Source organism: Mastigoproctus giganteus, chromosome 11, assembly GCF_048544385.1.
Source record: "Mastigoproctus giganteus isolate SK-2022 chromosome 11, ASM4854438v1, whole genome shotgun sequence".
NCBI classification, from domain to species: Eukaryota; Metazoa; Arthropoda; class Arachnida; order Uropygi; family Thelyphonidae; genus Mastigoproctus; species Mastigoproctus giganteus.
The window spans coordinates 87350794-87374116 of record NC_143585.1 but is presented as its reverse complement, the minus strand read 5'-3'; the positions used below and the strand labels follow the sequence as shown (position 1 = coordinate 87374116).

General features: G+C 39.3%; 1 protein-coding gene across 2 annotated transcripts in view; it reads right to left on the bottom strand.

Moving 5' to 3' along the window:
• LOC150078228 (ubiquitin domain-containing protein 1-like) overlaps nucleotides 1–22296 on the bottom strand; it is a 41751-nt gene extending 19455 nt beyond the window's left edge. Inside the window, exon 1 of one of the 2 annotated variants that reach the window (XM_090384231.1) lies at nucleotides 21954–22296. In XM_090384231.1, coding sequence (XP_090240357.1) covers nucleotides 21954–22035 — 82 coding nt within the window. In that variant the 5' untranslated portion in view covers nucleotides 22036–22296. The remainder of the gene's footprint in view (nucleotides 1–21953) is intronic. The other variant, XM_090384230.1, reaches the window with a different exon arrangement.
• Between the last annotated feature and the right edge of the window lie 1027 nt (nucleotides 22297–23323).

Genomic DNA, 23323 nt, shown 5'->3' with positions numbered 1-23323 from the left:
GTCCAACTTTCCTAACAGTGAGGTAATTTCCCTTGGTGATTTTAATGTTCACAACTCCAGCTGGCTTCCATTTTCTAGTCACACCGACCCAGCTGATCGAGATGCCGTGGCTTTTGCAATTACTAATGACCTTGAACAGATTGTTCATTTACCTACAAAAATACCGGACAATCATAACCATACGGCCAACACGCTTGATCTTTTTCTCACAAACAACCCTTCTAAGTACAAGGTTGAAGTGAGAGGTCCTTTAGGCACTTCAGATCACAACTTGGTGATTGCCTCTTCTCCAATGGAACCTTTATCTCATGGCTATTCCCAACCTCGTATTGTTTGGCATTACAAGAATGCAAAATGGGATGACCTGCGAGACTTCTTTTCTTCTTTTCCTTGGTCTGATTACTGTTTCAAAACTTGTGATGTCAACATTTGCTCAGATCGTGTCAGTGAAATTATTCTTGCAGGAATGGAATCCTTTATCCCACACTCCACTTTAAAATCTCGTCCTTTATCTAAACCTTGGTTTTCCAATAAATGTGCTAAGGCTGTCCAAGAGAAGAACGTTGCATATCGTAATTGGCTTGTTTCTAATTCTTCAGTTTCATTTTCTGCCTACACCAAAGCTCGCAACAATTTTAAAGTAGTTATTAATCAGTCCAAACTAGAGTTTGAACAGGCTAAGAGTAGAAAACTTGCTTCTTGCCCTAATGGTAGCCGAGCATTCTGGTCTCTTGCCAAAGCTATTGGCCGCAACTTTTGCCCATCTCTGCTCCCACCTCTGTCCAAACCAGATGGTTCTGTTGTCACTTCAGCCAAGGATAAAGCTGAGCTGCTAGCAAACCATTTTTCTTTGAGCTCATGTATTAATGATCTTGGTAAAACACCTCCCACCATTCCTAACACGCTCCATTCAATGCCTCCTGTGGTCTTCCGTCAAAAGGATATCAGAAGGATTTTGATGAATCTTGATGCTAAGAAAGCTCCAGGTCCTGATGGTATTTCTCCACTTGTTCTCAAAACCTGTGCTCCTGAACTTACTCCTATTCTTTGCCGCCTTTTTTCACTTTCTTATTCCAAAGGTGTTTTTCCTTCTGCTTGGAAATTTGCTCATATCCAGCCAGTTCCTAAAAAGGGTGACAAATCCCTCCCATCCAATTATCGTCCCATTGCAATTACTTCTACTCTTTCTAAAGTAATGGAGAAATCAATTAACCTCCAACTCTTAAACTACTTAGAAACCTTCCGTCTGATCAACGATCGCCAGTATGGATTCCGTCAGTGTCGATCCACTGGTGATATTCTGGCTTATGTTACCCATTTATGGACTAATTCAATGGAAAGGTTCGGTGAAACACAAGTAGTTGCTCTTGACATCTCAAAGAGCTTTTGATCGTGTTTGGCATAAAGGTCTTCTAAACAAGCTTCCATCTTATGGTTTGCCAACTGTTTTTAGTAATTGGTTATCCAGTTTTCTCTCTGATCGCTCACTGAGGGTGATGGTAGATGGCTCTCTGTCTTCTAACTTCTCCACTAATGCCGGTGTCCCCCAAGGTTCAGTTCTTTCCCCCACTCTTTTCCTCTTGTATATCAATGACCTTCTTCCATTGACTGGAAATCCTATCCATAGTTTTGCCGATGATAGCACATTGCATTCAACTTTCCATTTTGAGAAACCTTGTCCAGCTCAATCAGCTTCAAGTTCTCGAAAATCTGCTGCCAATTCCTTAAATGCCGATCTTCAGGTAATTCTCCAGTGGGGCAAAGACAACTTAGTTGATTTCAACCCTTCTAAAACTCAATCTTGTCTTATATCTCGCAAAAAGGATTCTTCTGCTCCTATGCTTATCTTTAGTGACACTCCGATTTCTAGGTAAAATGATATATCTCTTTTGGGGATTACCCTGACTTCTAATCTCTCTTGGCACAAGCACATTACAAATATTGCTTCCTCTGCATCTAAAAAACTTGGTTTTCTCTTTCGCTCTCGGCGTTACTTTTCTCCCAAACAGCTGCTCACTCTGTATAAATCGCAAATCCGCCCTGCCATGGAATATTGTTCCCACATCTGGGGTGGTGCCCCCAAGACCTCTCTCAGGCTTCTTGATTCCATTCAGAAGAGGGCAGTTAGGTTAATTAATGATTCATCTCTAACAGAGTCTCTCCACTCGCTTTCTCATAGACGCACTGTTTCTGCTGCATGCCTCTTCTACAGATACTTCCATGGGCACTGTTCTTCTGAATTGGCTTCTATAATTCCCTCTCTCACTTTCAAAACAGTCCGAACACGTGCCGCCACCAGCCAACATCCATTTACTGTCCAACTTCAAACACACAGAACCAACTTTTCATCTTCCTCATTTATTCATTCAACTGCCGTTTTCTGGAACAACCTTCCTTCATACGTATTTCCTGAAAATTACAATCTACAGAAGTTCAAGTCCAATATCAACAAATATCTTCTTTCGTGTTCTCAACCTCCAACCCAAGCACGGTACTAAGTACTATAGGTTATAATACCTCTCGTGTTTGGGGTTCTCATAAATAAATAAATAAAATAAAAACTCTCTCGCTCTCATAGACGTACTGTTCCTGCTGCATGCCTTTTCTACAGATACTTCCATGAGCCCTGTTCTTCTAAATTGGCTTCTATAATTCCCACTCTCTTTTTCAAAACTGTCCAAACATGTGCCATCACCAGCCAACATCCATTTACTGTTCAACTTCAAACTCACAGAACCAATTTTTCATCTTCCTTGTTTATTCATTCAACCAACTGCTGTTTTCTGGAACAACCTTCCTCCATACATATTTCCTGAAAATTACAGTTTCTGAAAGTTCTACAGAAGTTCAAGTCTAATGTAAACAAATATCTTCTTACGTTTTCTGAACCTCCAACCCAAGCACGGTACTAAGTACTGTAGGTTGTAATACCTCTCGTGTTTGGGGTTTTCATAAAGGGGAAAAAAAAAAACTGTGTGGTATACACTCAGGATGGTAGAAAATGAAAAATACCTGGGTGTAATTGTTCACCCAGATATGACATTTTCTGACAATGTAAACAGGCTGCCAGAGCAGGTCATGGGGTTTTGTCAATGGTATACAGGAATTTTGGTAGGAGGGAAAAGGAGGTGATTATCCCTTTGTATAAGTAATGGTCAGGCCATGCCTTGAGTACTGCATACAGCTCTGGAAGCCTTATTTTAGGAAGGATGTAGATTTGCTTGAGCATGTACAGAGAAGGGCAAAAGGATTGGTGAGGGGAACAAAGGAGTCTCTTACCAAGAAAGGCTTAAGTTCTGCAAATTGCAGTAGCTGGAGGGATCTACGAGGTGATCTGATTGAAGTGTATAAGGCCTTGAATAGGTTGAGCACGCTGAATTCTGATGGGATTCTTCTGCTTGTTCAAATTACAAACCTAAGGGGGCATAAATTCAAATTGAGGAAAGTCAGCTGTAGAATAGATGTGTGGAAATATGCCTTTAGCCAGCGGGTGGTTAATTGCTGGAACAAACTTCCATCTGTAGTTGTGGAAGTTGATAGCTTAAATAAATTCAAGGAGGAACTGAACAAACGTTTACAGTAAATGGTTGCGTGATTTTTTTTTTTTTTTTTGGCTGATGCTGCATAAGCTCATATTCTTGCTTTGTTGCATCACATGCCTCTATTACTATTACTTTTGCCTCTGCCTACTATTAATCTATTAATATGTGATCCCCCCCCCCCAGCTAGCAGTTTTCCAGCCCATTAAATCTTGCACAGTTTCATGACTTTTTTTCAACATTGTCCTGTACTTGTTAAGTAAGTCCGCAGATCTCCTACTCAATGTCATTAGTGCCAATGTTTACAACAAATATCACCCTTTGTGCCCTTAATAGATGATATCTGCTCTACATTAACTTTTGCCCCTGGCAGACATAACCTGGTCCTATTCCACCTATACGTTTTGCACAATATATTTCCCATTTCCTTGACAACAGTCACCGACAACAACCAGCTCCTGTAGGACCATCGCATTCTGCCTTGAAGATTGCTGCTATGTTGCCTAATGCACAAGAGTGAGCTGTGGCATTGAGATGGGCCCCATTTTAATTCCTTTGAGGGCATCTACCCTACTCTTCAAACTCTCATAGATGCCCATCAGTATGCTGAGTTGGTGCCTAATTTCTTCACACACTGCGCCTAGCATATAGAAAGACATCCTCCATGGCTAGATAATGTCCTGTTCCAGAAAGGTTTGCAAAAATTTCACAAGTTGTACATTTTTTAGGCCGTATGCATTGGAGAATCACCCTCCCCTTCAGTTCTCCTCTGAACCACAGCACTCTTGCTACTTTGTGCCCGTTGCTTTGCTGCTCTAGTCTAGGGGTGTGATTTCCATTTAAATATAATTAAATTGATTAACAATGAAAATTAATAAGGTTAATAAATTTAACTGATTAATTGACAATACAGTACTAAACTAAGCTAATGCAGTGATAATTAAGCTATCTAGTTTTACATTACGCTATACCATAACAATCACGCTATACCATAACAATCACATCACAATGTTAAATTAGTTATATCCTTAGCCAAATACATAAAGATATATGCCCAATAAGTGATTAGAACCTTCAAACTACATATTTTTCACAATTAAAACCATACTATTCTTCTGCACTACTGGATACATGCTATTATATTCACCCCAAAACACTGATACAATAGAAGTACGACTAGTGAGTCAGAACTTACAAAATCACTAGCTAAATTTAAAAAATAAGACAATGATGATGATTTTAATTTTTATTGGCGCAAAAACAACTGAGGTTATACTGCGCCAAAAAAAGATTAAAATATGAACAAAGATAATTTTGTTCATATTTTAAGAACATAAATTAGTTCATAAATAAGAACATAAATAAATTTTACAAAATTAGAACATAATTTTGTAAAATTATGGACAACAAGATGCTTACTTTATTTCCAGCCATTCATTGGGTGCTTCACTTATTTATTTATTTTTTTTTGTCCTCGCTTTTTCCCATTATATATGGGGTCAGCGTTTTTTTTTATTGTTTTGGCATGCAATTTTTATGGCCAGATGCCCTTCCTGATGCCAACCCTCATCCTTTATCCAGGCTGGGGATATGCGGTTATCATTCCCCGACCTTCCACATCCTCCGTATTTGGTGGTCACGGGCTCGAACCCCGGTCTAATCAAGAAGCGTGTGCTATGCACTACTGCTCCTGCCCACCTGGCTATGGAGACACCCGGGTGCTTCACTTATGAGTCTTTAAAATCTTATTTTTTAAGACAAGATAGTACCCCAGTAATTCTATGATATATAGTATTTATACGATAGCAAATGCATAATTCTCTCCAAATTTTTTGAGGATGATTTTGGAGAATGTTAGTTATGGGTAATACGTTCCCTTACGTCAACCTTCCATAGTAACATCAAAGGAATAGAAAAGGAACACAATTGATGTTTTTGAAGTAATTGATATTTTGGAAAATATCAATTCCATTTAATGGAAAATATTTATTCCAAAATTTTAAACAACGCAAGGGATAGGAGTTTAATCACTGAATCTGAACAGTTTCTTCGCAATATAAGTGTCTTTTATGAGACTCAAAATATTTGGAATTTTGGATAAAACCTTTCGATGACTTTTCAGTTTTTAAATGGATGTATTTAAAAGTGTTAAGTTGGGATAAAATTTTGCCCTCATTAACTTCTTTAAAACAAATGGGTGTTGATATTGATGATTCAAAATTTTCTGATCAATGGTGTAATTTAAAATCTTTCATTGAAAGTAATGATACTGAAAGATTGGCTCACGAAAAATGGAGTTACTTTTTTAAATAAATGTCAAAATATTGAATTATTTTCAGAATTGTCAAAGGTTTCAATATTCTTTTTTGCTTTAACAGGACAATTCCTGCTAAACGTTGAGCGTATATTTTCATTTATCAGTGCACAGTGGTTGAAGGAAAGAAATGGACTGAATGTAGATTCAGTTAAAAGGAATACTATAAATGCAACATAATTTATTAAAAATGGCAGCAGGGAGCAGTTCCATGAATATCTTTTGACAAAGACAGAACTTGTAAATTTAATTGGAAAATCTAATTAATATAATACAATTGAAATGATATTAAATTTTTATTAATTTTGCATAATATATATTTTTTTATTTTTTTTTTAAAGCTTGTTCCATTATCTATATTTTCATTGTTCTACTCAAATATAAGATTTTGTGTAAACTGTAATTTATCTACATTAAAATAATGTATCATATATATAAAAAGCATCCTCTTTTTTTCTGGACAAAATGTCCTACTTCTGTCCTACATTTTCATCACATTTGTCCTACATTAACCTCCAAAGATCTGGTAACCCTAGCATCAACTCAATTTATAACTTTCTATTCATCATAAACCTAAACAGCATATTAGATAAAGGAAACCTTTATATTTATAACAAAATAAAGTAATGAGACCTAAGAGGCCCTCATTCTGTTCCGTAATGCTAAAAAAAAAAAAAAAAAAAAAATTGCTCCTATTTGGACTGAACTACAAAACATATGCAAAACTGAAAACAATACAAATGATTTCTACAAACCAAAGAAATCATTAATGAAGATTAGAAAGAGTGTGAACTAAGATACTACCATGTGAAACAACGGCTGATAACTTACATTTGGAAGGCTTGAATGCAATCTTTATCACCCATTAGAAATATGATAATACCGAGGTTTCCCTTCAAAAGTAAGGCTTCTATTGTTATGATACTCTGATGTAGCTGAGTGATTGGTACTGTCTTGTTGATGTCATGGGCAAGCACTATCCTTGTTGTGAATGACACATCAGGAGAGAGGTTGAGAGTTTACTCTCATTAGTTATTAATTAATAAATAAAATAATATAATTATAAAACAGGATTAAGGATAATCACAAAAAAGGGATCACATATAGATCATAGTGATTTTTGGGAACTGAAACAAATTCTTGAAAATGAAAATAGTAGGAGGTAGAACTTTTTGATGTTGTGAAGTAATTCTTATTACTTTTCTTATTACATAAGAATCACATTATTTTGTATTAATTTTAGGTAATACAGAAATCAGATTAGAGGAACGTGAAATAAATCACATATACAAATGATATGTTTTGTTATCACCTGTGTAATCAAATTTTGTCACCTTATCCAGCAACTAGCTTCTTGAATGGCTGAGGTGTTTTGGGAAATTCACTGTGTGAAAGTTGCTTAATTATATTGCATATTACATGAAAAAATTACAACTTAAATAACCGAACAGAATCATTACAGATCAAATTTAAAATCAAATTAATATATAACGCTCTAATTGCTACCTGATAACAGTCAGAATACAAAAATTTGTAGTTTTGATATTTTTGGTGCTAAATCTGAAAGTAAACTACTCTATCTTGAATAATTTTAATGCAGAAAAAGCAATACAAAAGATGACCAAAAAGCTAATATGGCAGTTGTGTCCTTATTATAAAAAGTATAATTTATACAGGATAATAAGTAAAAGTAATTTAAACTAGTATATGAATTTTAACATTAGTAGTGGTAAATGAAGCAAGCTTATATAACATCAGCTAAAAAAATAAAACCCATCATCTGTCCATCTCCTCTAATAATCGAATTCTTCCGTAAATCTAATCATTCAAACTACCCACTTGCACAACATCAAATGGAAATTTGTTCCAACAAACAATTACTCTCTGGCTGAAAGAAAATTTTCAGACATCTATCCTGCAATCGCCCTTTTTCAATTTAATTGTATACCCACCCCTCCTGTGTCATCTGAGAAAGAATATGGATGCCATCAGAATTTAGTTTACTCAACTCATTTAAAGCCTTAAGAACTTCAATCAGGACTTCTCACAGGTGACACCTTTACTGTTATTATTATTCTTATATTATTTCTCCCTGATTGAGAGTTCCACTTCGTGACAAGTATTGCTACCAAGTACACAGGATGGTTGTTGTTATGTCTGGTGTTACTATTGGTCGAGGAACTCTCTGACTATCCTATAGGTGTTCAGGATTACAACTTTCTGGAATTCCTTGTAGGTGTTCGCTGGAAGACCAATACCCAGCGAACACCTACAATTATTACTATTATTATATACTATATTACTATTATTATTGGCTTTATGGTGCAAGGAAGCCTGAGGCTTATGCTGCACCAGCCAAAAAAAAAAAAAAAATTTGAGTTACCCTGAGATAGAGTGAGAGAGAGTCAGAAGTAGAAGGGAATCACCAAGAAAGAGAAGAATGATGATATCCAGCTCAGCACCCTGGGTGTGCCAAGCCCATACTCACCAGATGTGAGCCCCTGGGGGTATGTTTAACTTTTTTTAAGTTAAACATAAAAAAGGCACCTGGGGAAGATGGAATCTATCCAGTTATATCAAAGGAAGCAGCAAGGGAAGTAAGCAAACCCTTAGCCATAATTATGAGAGCATCCTTAGAGTCAGGGGAGGTCCACATGGACTGGAGATGTGCAAATATATTCCCCAATTCACAAAAGGGGTGCAAAAGGTGACACAAATAATTATAGACCTGTTAGTTTAACTTCTGTTCCAGGGAAAATAATGGAGTCACTGGTTAAAGAGGGGATACAGGATCACCTAGACAAAACTGCAATAATAGTTCAGACAGAGCGTGGGTTTGTTAATGGGAAGTCTCATCTGACCAATTTGTTTGGATACTACAATGTGGTCGCAAAGGAACTGGATGCAAAAAATAATTTTGATTTCATATACTTGGATTTCAGATACTGTTGCACATGGAAGACTGCTGTACAAATTGGAGCGGTATAGCACTGAGGGAAAGTTGCTGCAATGGATAAAGAGATGGTTAAGTGGGAGACAGCATAAAGTGGTAATAAATGGACACTGCTCTATGTGGATTAATGTTATTAGTGGAGTCTGCCAGGGTTCGGTGCTGGGAACATCGTTGTTTTGTGTACAGGTAGTTCTCAACTTTACGAGTTAATTCGTTCCTAGCGAGTGCACTTGTAAAGCGGGAATTTATTTCCCATCGATAACATAACCCTATTTTTAACATAAGGTTAAAAATACGGTTACGTTCTCAACAATGAAATTAGTTAGCTAATTAGTTTATGTTTAAAAATGATTGATTTATCAAAAGAAATTAAAACATAGCCTGTAAATCAAGCAAATTATAATAATAGAGAAATTATTTACAACTTACAAATGTTAAAGAATGTTTATTCTTCATCATCATCGACTAAATGCACACTCGTTGATCACTCATTATTGGCTCGGCACTCGTTGGTTTGTTGCACAAGGTATCTTCTTCAGAAATGTTTCAAAAGGCATTTGTTTCGAAGATAATCTTCTCTTTTAATTATAAATTTCATGACTGCATGCATAAGCATTTTTTAACGGCATACAAATTGCAACTAACACAATTCGCGTGGGGTAACAAGTTTATGAAGCTTAAAAAAAAGAATGAAGAGAAGATTCTGAAAATTTGTTTTTTATACGATTGAAGATTTCAGTAAAGGGGAAACACAGTTCACCATAATAACGTAAAAACCACACATTCCAGCTATTGGTATTTTCATAAATGCAACAACATCAAGTTTATTATCCATTTATAACTGCTTGCAGTAACAGAAAAGCCCAATAAACCAGAAAGTGCAAATTGTTTTTGTTTTATGGTCGTGACCTCCAGAAATGTGCTTTAGAAAAATATCACAAAGGCATTTAAAACTGATTCTTATAATGGAACATATGATAACGATGAAAGTTTAGTGCATTTTAATGATCTGAATTGGTAACTAATACAATTTACAAACCATGCTCAGAACCTTTTATAAGGCCTTAAGGTCACGCTCATGACCTTAAAAATGACATTTTAGAGAGAGAGAGAGATAAAAAGCTTAGTTATACAGTGAAAATCTCAACTTCTGAGATCTTTAAACGAATTACAAAAAAATATTGTGTTATTGGGTTCACATTACGATATTTTAACAATACGATGATGTCTCTGGAACTGAGTTTATAGCTGCGCACGTGGTTTGGAATGGGGTTTTTATGAATGTTTAACATTCGTTTTTTGCAATTAATGTTAATATTTTCGATTTTGTTGATACTTGATACTTGGGGGAAAAAAATTCATAAACCAGGGAACTCGTAAAGCGAGAACTGCTGCATTTATCAATGATATTGATGAAGGTATATCAAGCTTAATGTCCAAGTTTTCAGATGATACAAAGGTTGGCAGGGTTGTTAATGACACTAAAGACAGTACGCTACTGCAAAAGAATCTAGAAAAGTTAGGCAGATGGGTTGAGAAGTGACAACTGAAGTTTAACATTGACAAATGTAAAGTACTGCATATGGGTAGCAGTAACCCAAGAGAAAGTACCAACTGTGTGGTGCTACACTCAGGGAGGTGGAGAATGAAAAAGACATGGGGGTAATTGTGATAAGCAGTGCAGACGTGGGCAGCAGTAGGCTGCCAGAACAGGTCATGGAGTTTTGTCAATGATATATAGGAATTTTGCTAGAAGAGACAAGGTGATTATCCCTTTATATAAGGCAATGGTCAGGCCACACCTTCAGTACTGCATACAGGTCTGGAGGCCTCATTTTAGGAAGGATGTAGAGTTGCTAAAATGAGTACAGAGAAGGGCAACAAGATTGGCGAGAGGAACAAAGGAGTATGCTTACGAAGAAAAGTTTAAGTTCTGCAAGTTGCTGCATCTGGAGTCTAGGCACCTGCGAGGTGATCTGATTGAGGCGTATAAGGCCTTGAATGGTTTGAGCAGGCTCAATGCTGATGGGATATTTCGGCTTGCTCAGATTAAGAACCCGAGGGGGCACGGATTAAAATTGAGAAAAGACAGTTGCAGAATAGATGTGTGGAAGTTTGCCTTTAGCCAGCAGATAGTTGATTGCTGGAACAGACTTCCATCTGTTGTTGTGGAAGTTGATAGCTTAAATAACTTTGATATTATATACTTGGATCTTAGAAAGGCTTTTGATACTGTTACACATGGAAGACTGCTGCACAAATTGGAGCAGTGTGGCATTGGAGGCAAATTGCTGCTGTGGATAAAGGGATGGCTGAGGGGGAGAAGACAGAGTGGTAATCAATGGACACTGCTCGTCTGGAATAATGTTATTAGTGGAGTCCCTCGGGGCTCAGTGTTGGGTCCATTATTGTTTTCTGTATTCATAAATGATATTGATGATGGTATATCAAGCTTAATGTCGACGTTTGCAGACGATACAAAGGTAGGCAGGGTTGTCAAGGACACTACTGACACTATGCTGCTGCAACAGGATCTGGAAAGGTTGAGCAGATGGGCTGAGAGGTGGCAAATGAAGTTTAACACTGACAAATGTAAAGTACTACACATGGGAAACAGCAACCCCAGAGCAACGTATCAACACTGTGGTACTACACTGGCAGTGGTAGAGAATGAAAGGGACCTGGGGGTGGTTGTGCAGGCAGATATGAAGTTCTCTGAGCAGTGCAGACGGGCTGCAAGAGTAGCTCATGGTGTATTGTCAATGATATATAGGAATTTTTCTAGCAGGGATAAGGAGGTGATTATTCCATTGTATAAGGCAATGGTCAGGCCACACCTAGAGTACTGTATACAGGTCTGGAGGCTCATTTCAGGAAGGATGTAGAGCTGCTGGAACGAGTACAGAGAAGGGCAAGATTAGTGAATGGAACAAAGGGGTGCTCTTACGAAGAAAGGCTTAAATTTTGCAAATTACAGTGTCTGGAGACTAGGCACCAGCGAGGTGATCTGATAGAGGTGTATAAAGCCTTGAATGGTTTGAGCATGCTCAATGCTGATGGGATTCTTCCTCTCGCTCAGAATAATCACCTGAGAGGGCATAAATTCAAATTGAGGAAAGACAGATGTAGGATAGACGTGCGGAAATTTGCCTTTAGCCAGTGGGTGGTTGGTTGGTGGAACAGACTTCCATCCCTTGTCGTGGAAGTTGATAGCCTAAATAAGTTTAAGGCTCAGCTGGACAGGTATTTTGAACGAACAGAGGGGTGAAGTGGTTTTTTTTTTTTTTTTTTGGCTGATGCTGCATAAGCTTGCTTTCTTGCATCAAATGCCTCTACTAATGCTAATGCTAATAAATTTAAGGCTGAACTAGACAAACATTTGGAGTGACTGGATGAGTGAAATGGGCAGGGTTTTTTTTTTTTTTTTTTGGCTGATGCTGTATAAGCTTGCTTTCTTGTATCATATGCCTCAACTAATGCTAAAGAATAAAGCAAGTAATTACAAACCAGTAAGCTTGACTTTTGATCCAGGGAAAATAATGAAGTCACTGGTTCAAGACTTAATGCAGTTATATGGCAATCACAGGATGGATTTGTTATCCTTTCAGTTGTGGCATGATGAAAATAGTTATTATTTTTAAAACCGTTGCCAATAAATAGCACTTACATTTACAGGGTAGACACTCTCAGTACTTCTGCTCTTAAACTAATTTATAGTTTTCATAAGATTCAAGGTCAGCTGGCAATCAGTTTATGGAATTAGTGCACAAATTGAGTTGGAGGACAACAGACAACCATGTGTCTAATTGTGTCACAATTCTAGTTTCAATTTCAGATTGTGACTTTCTTGTTCATTGTACAATCAAGCAGTTATTTTTTTCTGATCACATTACAATTTCAGTGTTGGTTTGGACTTTTGAGTAGACTGTTCTTGTTCATGCTTATTTGTGTGTAAGTAGATTTTTCCACATCTTGTTCTAAAAGAATTAGAGTCGGTGATTTTAGTGCTGAGAGTGAAGCATAATTATTACAATGGATAAATGAATGTACAGATGAGGAACTAACTTCTGAAGACAAAGATGTTAGAGCCAACAATATCAGATGTAGTGACCATGATTCTGCTGCTGATCAAAAAACAGAACGAGAGGGTTCACTAAGAAGATATTAACGAAAAGCAAAATACAACAGCAGCTTTATTTTATTGGTTCTTTCCAATGCAGTTGACAAAATATATTAGTTATGGGATGACTCTAAAGATAGTACTGAAACATGTTATTTGATGAGTGAATTAAACTGTTTATTCTGTTATCAATGAAAAATATTCAATTAAGCAATCCTTTCTTCTTTGAATGTTTGAAATTTTTGTAAATACTGTATTCCCCACGAATATGGCATGTAAAGAAAATCAGCTTCTTTTTCCCCTAAGTGTCCCATTTTGTTTCTCCTATGTGTTCTGTTTCTGTATTTTTAGTGTAATGATCAACGATTGCCAACATGGATTCCATCAGTCTTAATCCACTAATGTTACCACATCCGGGGTAGCCGATGCGCCAGCACTGGGGACCCAGGGTGCTGGTGTGAAGTGGACCACTGGCCACAGAACAAGCTCTTACAACAATGTTACCGCATCCGGGGTAGCCAATGCGCCAGCACTGGGGACCCAGGGTGCTGGTGTAAAGTGGACCACTGGCCATAGCAATAAGCTTACTACGCCGAAAAGGGCAATTAACATTGGCGAATGGAATGTTCGAACGGGGCACCACGTTGGACAAAAGGAAATCATTGCCCAAGAACTACTTAGGTGCAAGGTATCAATCGCGGCATTATCCGAATTAAGGCTCACCGGGTCTGGAACGATGATCATCCAACCACCAGCGCACCTAACGAAGCGGTTATGCTATTCTACTCTGGTGGTGAGAAACGAGAAGCAGGAGTGGGCTTTATGGTCGATGTTCAGGCCACCAGTAGTGTGATCGCTTTCCAACCAATATCGGACCGCCTGGCAGTCCTTACTGTTAAGGGCACCATCAAGACCCATATTATCTCCGCCTATGCACCAACTGAGACTAGCCTGGACCCGACCAAGAATGACTTCTACAACCAGCTCCAACATACGCTGGATTCAATTCCACAGACAGAAGTGATCATCCTCGCAGAGGACTTTAATGCCCACATTGGCATGGACAGATCTGGCTGGGAAACAACAATGGGCAAGTTTGGCCATGGGAAGATCAATGACAACGGACTACGTTTGTTGTCCTTTGCTGCATCTAACAACCTGATCATCGGAAACAGCCATTTCCAGCACCCTCAAAAACATCAACTTACATGGCGAAATCCATCTGGCAAGGACTCAGCAATCCTGGACTACATTCTGATCAACGCCCGATTTCGCTCATCACTCATGGACGTTCGTGGCATGAGGGGACCTGATTGCGGATCTGATCACTACCTCATCTGGGCTAAGGTGCAGCTCAAATTACGGCATGCAAAAAGGTCATCTCGGTCAGCCAAGCTGGACTGGAGGCAGCTAATGAATGCTGCCAACAAAGGGGCATATCAGATCGCCCTGTCCAACCGCTTCGAGACGCTAGCCATGCCCGAAATCCATCTGGCAAGGACTCAGCAATCCTGGACTACATTCTGATCAACGCCCGATTTCGCTCATCACTCATGGACGTTCGTGCCATGAGGGGACCTGATTGCGGATCTGATCACTACCTCATCTGGGCTAAGGTGCAGCTCAAATTACGGCATGCAAAAAGGTCATCTCGGTCAGCCAAGCTGGACTGGAGGCAGCTAATGAATGCTGCCAACAAAGGGGCATATCAGATCGCCCTGTCCAACCGCTTCGAGACACTAGCCATGCCCGAGGATATAAATGAAGAAGAAAAGCAGATCTCTGATGCCATCCTGGAATGTGCCAAGCCCCTATGTCCACCTGTCCGACGTCGAACGCAACCATGGATATCAGACGAGTGCCTCAACCTCGTGGACAAACGGAAACAGGCAAAGTTGGTCGACTTTGAACGGTACCGGCAGCTAAACCGAGAAGTCCGACAGAGGATGACAGCGGAAAGAGAAGCATACTGGAACCAAGTGGCAGACGATCTTGAAGTGGCGGCATCCAAGAACGAGTACCGCACCCTCAGATGTGTGAGTGGAAAGACCAAATTGACTAGTGACAACATCAAGAATGCCGATGGGACCTTCGTGCGATCACCGTCCGAACTCCTGCAATGGTGGAGTGAATTCTTCAAAGCATTATATAATCACGACCCACCCCAGGGACCGCCAGAAGCCACACTATCGATCGATCCCCCTGAAATCTCCATGGTCAATGTTGAGCCTACAGTAGAAGAAGTGAAAGCAGCCATACAATCCCTAAAGAATGGCAGGGCACCAGGAGTGGACCAAGTCACCACAGAAGCGATCAAAGCCGGGGGAGATGTACTGCTTCGCCGACTACACTCACTCCTCAAAACCATCTGGTGCACTGAACAAATTCCGCTAACATGGAGGAAAGCCATTATCGTACCGATCCACAAGAAAGGTGATAACCGGGATTGCAAGAACTACCGTGGCATCAGCCTCCTTTCCATCATCGGAAAGGTCTTTATGAAGATCATCCAGTCAAGGCTGCAAAAACATCGCGAGCAAACCAGTCGAGAAGAACAGGTGGGATTTAGACCCGGGGCGAGGATGCTGTGATCAAATCTTTGCCATCTGTCAGCTGATGGAGGAGAGGATCCGGTGTGGACAGCGAACCGTCATTTTTTTCATTGACTTTAAATCTGCTTTCGACTGTGTCCATCGGCCTGCCTTATGGAAACTACTAGAGGTCGAACATGTACCTTGAAAAGTCATCACACTCCTCCACTGCGCATCCAGAACAATTTATCTGAGGAATTTACCATCCAAACTGGAGTCCGCCAAGGGGATGTAGCCTCCCCGTTGCTTTTCAACATCGTGGTCGACGCCATTATGAGGCAAGCATTCAGAAACAGGCGGGGCATACAATATGACAAGGATCACTATGTGACTGACCTGATGTTTGCCGATGATAGTGCTATCTTTGCTGGTAACGACTCTGAAGCCACGGACATCCTCTACGACATTGCCCGCATTGTCCGGCCATACGGTTTGAAGATCAATGCTGATAAGACAAAGGCCCTGACAACAGATGGGTCGCAAGCCACCATCTATCTCGAAGGCGTCCAGATCGAGCAAGTGCAGGACTTTAAATACCTTGGGTCACTGGTCCAGGAGAAGAAAGTTGCATCCACCATGGAAATCCACAGCAGAATTGGACAGGCGGCCACTGTGTTCGCCTCGCTCAAATGGTGTCTGTGGAAGAGGACCAACATTTCCTCAAAGACTAAAATCCGACTCTTCCGGACGTTGATCCTGCCCATTTTCCTTTACAGATCAGAAACATGGATTTGTCTCAAGCTAGATTTAAACAAATTTGAGGTATTCCAAATGCGATGCCTGCGGCAGATTTTGGGAATCTCACTTCATGACCGCATCACTAATGATACCATCCGCACCAGATGCCAACAGCAACCAACCATTGCCGACCAAATCCAGAACAGAAGGCTTAGATGGTTTGGCCACGTATGTAGAATGGGCACGAACAGAATACCATCCACACTCCTTTGGAGACAACGATCCACCCAATGGAGCATCCAACGGACCGCACCTAGGAAAATGTGGGCCAAGCAAGTGGAAAATGACTTGAAGAGCCGACGTCTCGACCTTAACCAGGCCAGGACTGACGCCATGGATCATAATGTATGGAAGAACATCACAGAGCAAGTCCGAAACCCTGCAGCACCTACAGCAGCATACTGGTTGCGTGGCCAACCGCCTCCCCCAGCTGCCAGCTAAGGACCAAGAAGAAGAATCCACTAGTGATATATTAACATTATCTATGGACAAATTCAATAGAAAAGTTTGATGAAATTTAAGCAGTTGCCCTTGACATTTCAAAGGCTTTTGATTGTGTTCCACATAAAGATCTTCTAAGTAAGCTTCCTTTTTATGGATTGTTGGATGTTTTTTTGTAACTGGGTATCCAGTTTAATCCCTAACCACTCAGTGAGGATGAAGGTAGATGACGCTTTGCCTTCTATCTTCTCCACTAATGCTGGTGTTCAGTTCTTTCCCTCTTGTATATTAATGCCCTTCTATTGACTCGAATCCCATCCACAGTTTTGCTGATCATAGCACAATGCACTCCATCTTCTAGTCTGAGAAACCTTGCCCTGCACAAACAGCTTCAACTTGTTTATACTCCAGCACGACCACCAGGCCAGTGGAATTTACAATAAATCATCAATACAAACATTAATCGTATTTAGCAGTCATGGGCTTGAACACTGATTCACTCAAACAGCACATGCTATTGCACTCTCGCTCCTGATCACTTGGCTACATCAGATCTAACTCAAATCTCAAATATTCACTAGCAATCCCTTAAATGTTGAATTTCAATGGAGCAAAGATAATTTAGTTTATTTCAATTCTTCTAAAACTCAGTCCTGTCTTATATCTCGCAAAAAGGATTCTACTCATATGGGGGGGGTTTAAAAATATATTTGTATTCACTCATAAGTAGTAGTGACAGAAAGATAATTTTTTTTTGATTTGATACCTTGAAATGTCTATAGCAACCACACAAATTTTGGTTTTTATTTGACATTATTATTATTTTTTTTTCTTTGCAGTGATGAATGAAGTGTCATAATAGATAAAGTGGAATACAGATCAGTAATTCAGTTCCTCTTTCTGCAAGGGAAAACACCCAAAACAATCCATGAAAAAATAGTTGCTGTTTATGGAGAAGACTACTCGGATTACAGCATTGCTGCACACTGATATAAACAATTGAAGTGTGGAAGAACCTCAGTGCATGATGAAAAAAATTCCAGCTGTAACAGAAGAGAGCGTTACAAAAATTGAGGCATTAATTCTGGAAGATTGCAATATTAGCGTCAAAGAACTAGCTGCAGGGCTCCAAATTAGTGTAGGATCTGTGAAGAACATCATCCATCAACATTTGCATACGAATGCAGTGCTTGCTAGATGGGTTGCCAGACTTCTGACTCCTTACAAGCAGAAAGAAATGGTACAATATGAAATGTCAATGTGCCAGGGAAATCAAGTTTTTTCATGGCAAGTTGCCATGGATAAAACTTGGATCCATCACCATGATACCAAAACTAAACAAATGTCAAAACAATGGAAGCATGCAGAATCACCCACCCCCACAAAAGGCAAGGTGATGCTGTCATTCTTTTGGGATCAGCATGGTGTAATACTAACACATTACCTTCAAAAGGACTGTACTATGGCAGCAAAGTATTATTCCAACCTACTCATAAAGCTACATGCTGCTATAAAATAAAAAACGAAAAAACACAGGGAAAGTTGTCAAAAGGTATGCACCTGCTCCAAGATAATGCCCCTGCGCATTCCTGACATGCTGCAGTGAGGTGCACTCATGAATGTGGGTTTGAAATACTGCCACATGCTTATTCCCCTGACTTTGCACCCTTGGATTTCTCTCTCTTTCCTGTCCTGAAGTCCTCTCTTCATGAAAAACATTTTACTGCTGATGATGTGGTTTCTGCTGCCGAGTTATGATTTGAAGGACAGTCAGAGTACTTCTCCAAAACTGGCCTATGAAAGTGTACTGAGAAGTGGCAAAAATGTGTCATTTTGTTTGGTGACTATGTTAAAAAAATGTAAGTGATGAAAGTGTAATTCATTACAATCAGCAAAGTGACGTCCACATACATTTTCCTTGAGGTATTGAAACAGGAAATAGTCACTGTGGGCCAGATCCAGACTGTAAGGTGAATGGGTAAGTTCTATAAAGTCAGTCTCTCAAAGCAGCAGCAATAGCATGTAACCTGTGCAATGGTGCATCGTCATAAAGTAGCAGCAACACACCTCTAAATTTTTCCATGGTGGTTTTCCTTTATGACATCCCTTAGGTTGTACAGTAGGGATGCATATGATTCCTCAGTGACTGTCTGCTTGGGTTCCAAGTGATGAATGTACATAATTTCCTCAAAATTCTTCTTGCAACACTGTACAGTCAATCCTCATATAGCACGATAGTTGTGTTCCTAGAAACCCTCGTGCAATACAAAAATCATGCAATAAAAACAACAGGCCCTATGGGAAAAATAGGGTTAGGTGCCAACCACCCAAGATTGAACACACATTTGTAACCAAAACATTACCAGACACAATAAATAATCGTAATAAAATACTTATGAATTTTATTACGACTATTATGTAATAAAATATTGCTAATGCTTTTGCTTCTATTGTAAGCAAACTTGTTTTTTGTTTGATTTTCTATCCAAACATATGACAGCCGTTCCATCTCTTCCAATTCTTTGTGTCTTAATCTAATGGATTTTAATTACACTTTGAGTTGTTCCTGCTATGAAAGTTGTTTTTATTTTCTCTGCATTCTTTGTAATTCTCGGCATTGCCTCATTTAGGCCTGTAGCATGTGCAATATCACATGGTCTTTCATTTCACTCAAAGCATTTCACAATTTCATATTTTTTCTCTATTGACAGAGGCAGACCGGCCATAAGCCTTACCGGGGAAACCCCGGTGGCCGGTGTGATTTTGGCCATAAACCATAGTATGAGACCACTATAAATTTTCCTGGGTAAGAATTTTTGACCCAGTCCGCCTCTGTTTATCGATATTGCTTTTCTTTTTCTCTCTGAATCTGTAGTGTCTTCACCAGGACGCTTCCTTTTTACACCTTTTAAGTATTTTACTCATTTTTAGGGAATAAAGCACAATTACAAAATGAGAAGGCACGCTTGATATGCATAAACCAAGTTGCGTGCGTGTAGAAGCTGCATAAACAACGCCGTAAAGGCAGAGATACACTATTAACACCTCACATTTTACTAAAGCACATTTCTAGGGGTTACTACCATAAAACAATAAAAACAATTTCCAGTTGCATTGCTGCTATTGGAATCTGTTATAAACTGGTAGTAAACTCGATCTAATTACAAGAAATTAGATAGCTGGAATTGTATTGGTTTTTACGTTATTATGGTGAAATGTGTTTCCCCTTCACTGATATAAAAAACAAATACATTTTCAGAATCTTCTCTTCATTCCTATCGTGTTGCATTCAGTTCGGGTGATTCTGCGTTCGACTGCCATTTCTTGTAACACAAAGGCAAATCGTGCATAAGCGAATTCGGTTCGTGTTATATAAGATAAAGGCCGTCGTAGCTTAGTGGTCAGGCGTGCGGGTGCATAAGTACACGTGCATTGAGTGACTGGGGTTCAAGCCCGTGACTGCTGAATACGGTGCTGTTTCTTGTATTCTGTGTATCTTGTAAACTCCTCTGATCGTTTGGTCGTCCTGGAGTATAAACAGAAAATTTATTATTTATTTATATCGTTCCCCTATTTATAAATCGTGTATGATCAAATTCGTGTAGTGTAAACACGTGTTATACGAGGACTGACTGTACTCTATTGCTTCTGCACAGGGGTCAGAAATCTGGAGATCCACCTTGCACTGACCTTACTCATCTCCAAATGTTCATGGAGAATATGTCACATTCCCTAGAGATTTGGGACACCTTGAAACTGCTGTCATTCAGTACAAGGGTTTCCACAGCTTGGAACATTTCTGGAGTGGTTGCTGTCACAGACCTTCCTGAATGTGGATTATCTTCAATGGACTCTACCCCACTTGAATTGTTTTGACCAGAATTTCATCTGGTACTCTGAAGGTGCACTGTTGCCATACGCAGCCACCATCCTTTCATGAATGGCCTTTGGTCCATTTCCTTCTTTGGTGAGAAACTTTACTGAATGATGCTCCAATTTCAGCAAATCCATAATTTGATACAGGTGTCTTCCTTCTTTCTGTTACAGCAGCACAACCTAAAAGCACAGTGGGATCAAAATTAGTATGATTAAGATATGTTCCTACATGACAAATCATGAATCATTGAAATATAACTATGGGAAGTCTCTTAGGTAGGTAACTTATTGAACGCCTCTCATCATGTATTAGGATTTTATGCCAATTTCACAGTGTAACATAAATAAATTTATGTCTGTCACATTTAAAAGTTTAATTTTATGGATTGCCTGGAGCTTTGATTATCTAGGAAAATGTACTTCAAAACAACACCAAATAATTCGGAATCTACTGTAGTTCATTAGCTTGATAGACTGATGTGGTGGGGGTTTTTTTTTTTTTTGTATTAAAGTTGTTTCTTGATGATTTGATTTCTTTTGCAGTTAAATCACGTGAAATCATCTTGTAATGTACAGGTGAGAAGTATCAGTGGTTATTTATTATTATTAATATCCATATGATGCAAGGAAGCCTGAGGCTTACCTGCACCAGGAAAAAAAAAAAGTTCCCGAGTAACCCTGTGAGAAAGAGAGAGTGAGTTAAAAGTGGAAGGGAATCACCAAGAAAGAGAAGAATGATGATATCCAGCTCAGGACCCTGGGTGTGCCAAGCCCATACTCACCAGATGTGAGCCCATGGGGTTGAATGTGGTGTCAGTTTTTTTTAGTTGTTCAAAAACAATTGCATTTCTATTCACCTATTTTTTGCTTCCTATTACTGTTTCTTTTTCTTCGTTTCAGCTCCGTCACGTGACATCCCCAGTAACGTGCAGGCAAGGAGAGGGGGAAAAGCAGTGAGGTGATGCCTTCACCAGCCCATCATTGCCTTCTTTCTCACTGAAGTACGGGGTTGTACCTATTCTGGAGTTTAACCAACAGACTTCTGAAGTTTATTCTGGGAAGATACAACTTCTCCAATCTGCGTACTTTTATATTAACGCCAGAATACTTTACGGCATTTGGTATATTCATGAGCATTATTTGAGTTTTTGTTGCACTTATATTTACTGATATAAGATTCCTTAGATATTAATCCACTTTTCAGAATTCGAGCTTAACTATTTCCTTCCGACTAAATGAATAACAAAAAACTATTGAAAGTCCATTTTTGGAAGTCGAGTCATAAGAGATAAATAAGGCTTGATGATAATCACTGCTGCGCGCGTAACTTCTGTTGTTTGCAGCAGACGAAAATAGAGACTGATAAATTATTTTTACTCACCAGTTTGATGAAGGCTAGTTCCATCAAGCGACTCGATTCCAGAGGATGGCCTGCTTTGCTGTGTACCAAAACAACCTCCCATTGTAATAGAAACGTGTCAACATAGTGAAACATTGATGCAATAAAGCAAAAGTTATTCTTCAACGTGCATTGCGGGATAAAGCCCATATACAATTTCGATTTTTGTTTTCTTGTTTTCACCTTAAAATGGAAAACGTCACTACTTTCGCCATTTCACTTTACAATACAAACCAAACATTTCCAAGACTTCATTATAAAATTAATTTATACATAGTGATTGCTGAAAAGTTACATATTCTTTTTCAAAACGTGACGTTACAAAATATATACTTTACAACACTTCAAACGTGATCAAAACTTCGAATTCCTACTAATGCTAGTTCCCGAATTAAAACCCATTGTTCCCTCACATGCCTAAGCAACTTTGTGCTGCCACCTACAATGTCATGAATTTGAAGTAAGACAGGCTGATATAGAGATTGCTTGAACTAGAGCTTAAACCCTCTGACCGAACAACATACATATAGTTTTGGTACACACATTTTATTATTATTATTGTTGCTCTTATATTATTTCTCCCTGATTGGGGGATTCCACTCCGTGATGGGTACTGCTACCAAGTACACAGGGTGATTGTAATGTCTGGTGATATTGTCGGTCGAGGAAATCTCTGACTATCCTACAGGTGTTTAGGATTGCGACTTTCTGGAGTCCTTTGTAGGTGTTCTCTGGTAGACATATTGCTGCTAGGCTGCTATGTAGTCTTTGGTACCATACCGAGACTTGACACGATGATTGGGATGGTTAATACTTCTTGCATTTTCCACATCTCCTTGATCTCATGTCTAAGGTTCGTGTACCTCCTAATTTTTTCCTCAGGGGTTTTCTGGACATTGCTAGTGTTCGACACCGCTATGTCAATCGGGTAGATAGATTTTTCCATCTTGTCCACAAAGGTTATGTCCGGTCTGTTGTGCGGGATGGTCTTATCCGTTATTATGGTGCGGTCCCAGTACAGATTGTGGATACGTGTCTCTAGTACTGCCTGGGGTTCGAACTTGTAGTATGGTACACTTTCTTTGGTCAACTGGTATTTCCTCGCTAGCTTCTGATGTATTATCCTAGCTACCTGGTCGTGTTTATGAGTATACCCAGTCTGGGTGATAGCCTTGTACCAAGCGGTAATGTGGTGGATCGTTTCTGAGGCCAGGTGCCATTGTCGCCATTTGTCAGCGAACGCTCCGGACTCCTTGGCGATGTATGTTCTATAGTTCCAGGTGTTGATTACCTGGTCTTGGTTGGCCAACATGAATCCTTCAGTCTCGAGGAAGAGCGTCCCGTGTGAACAA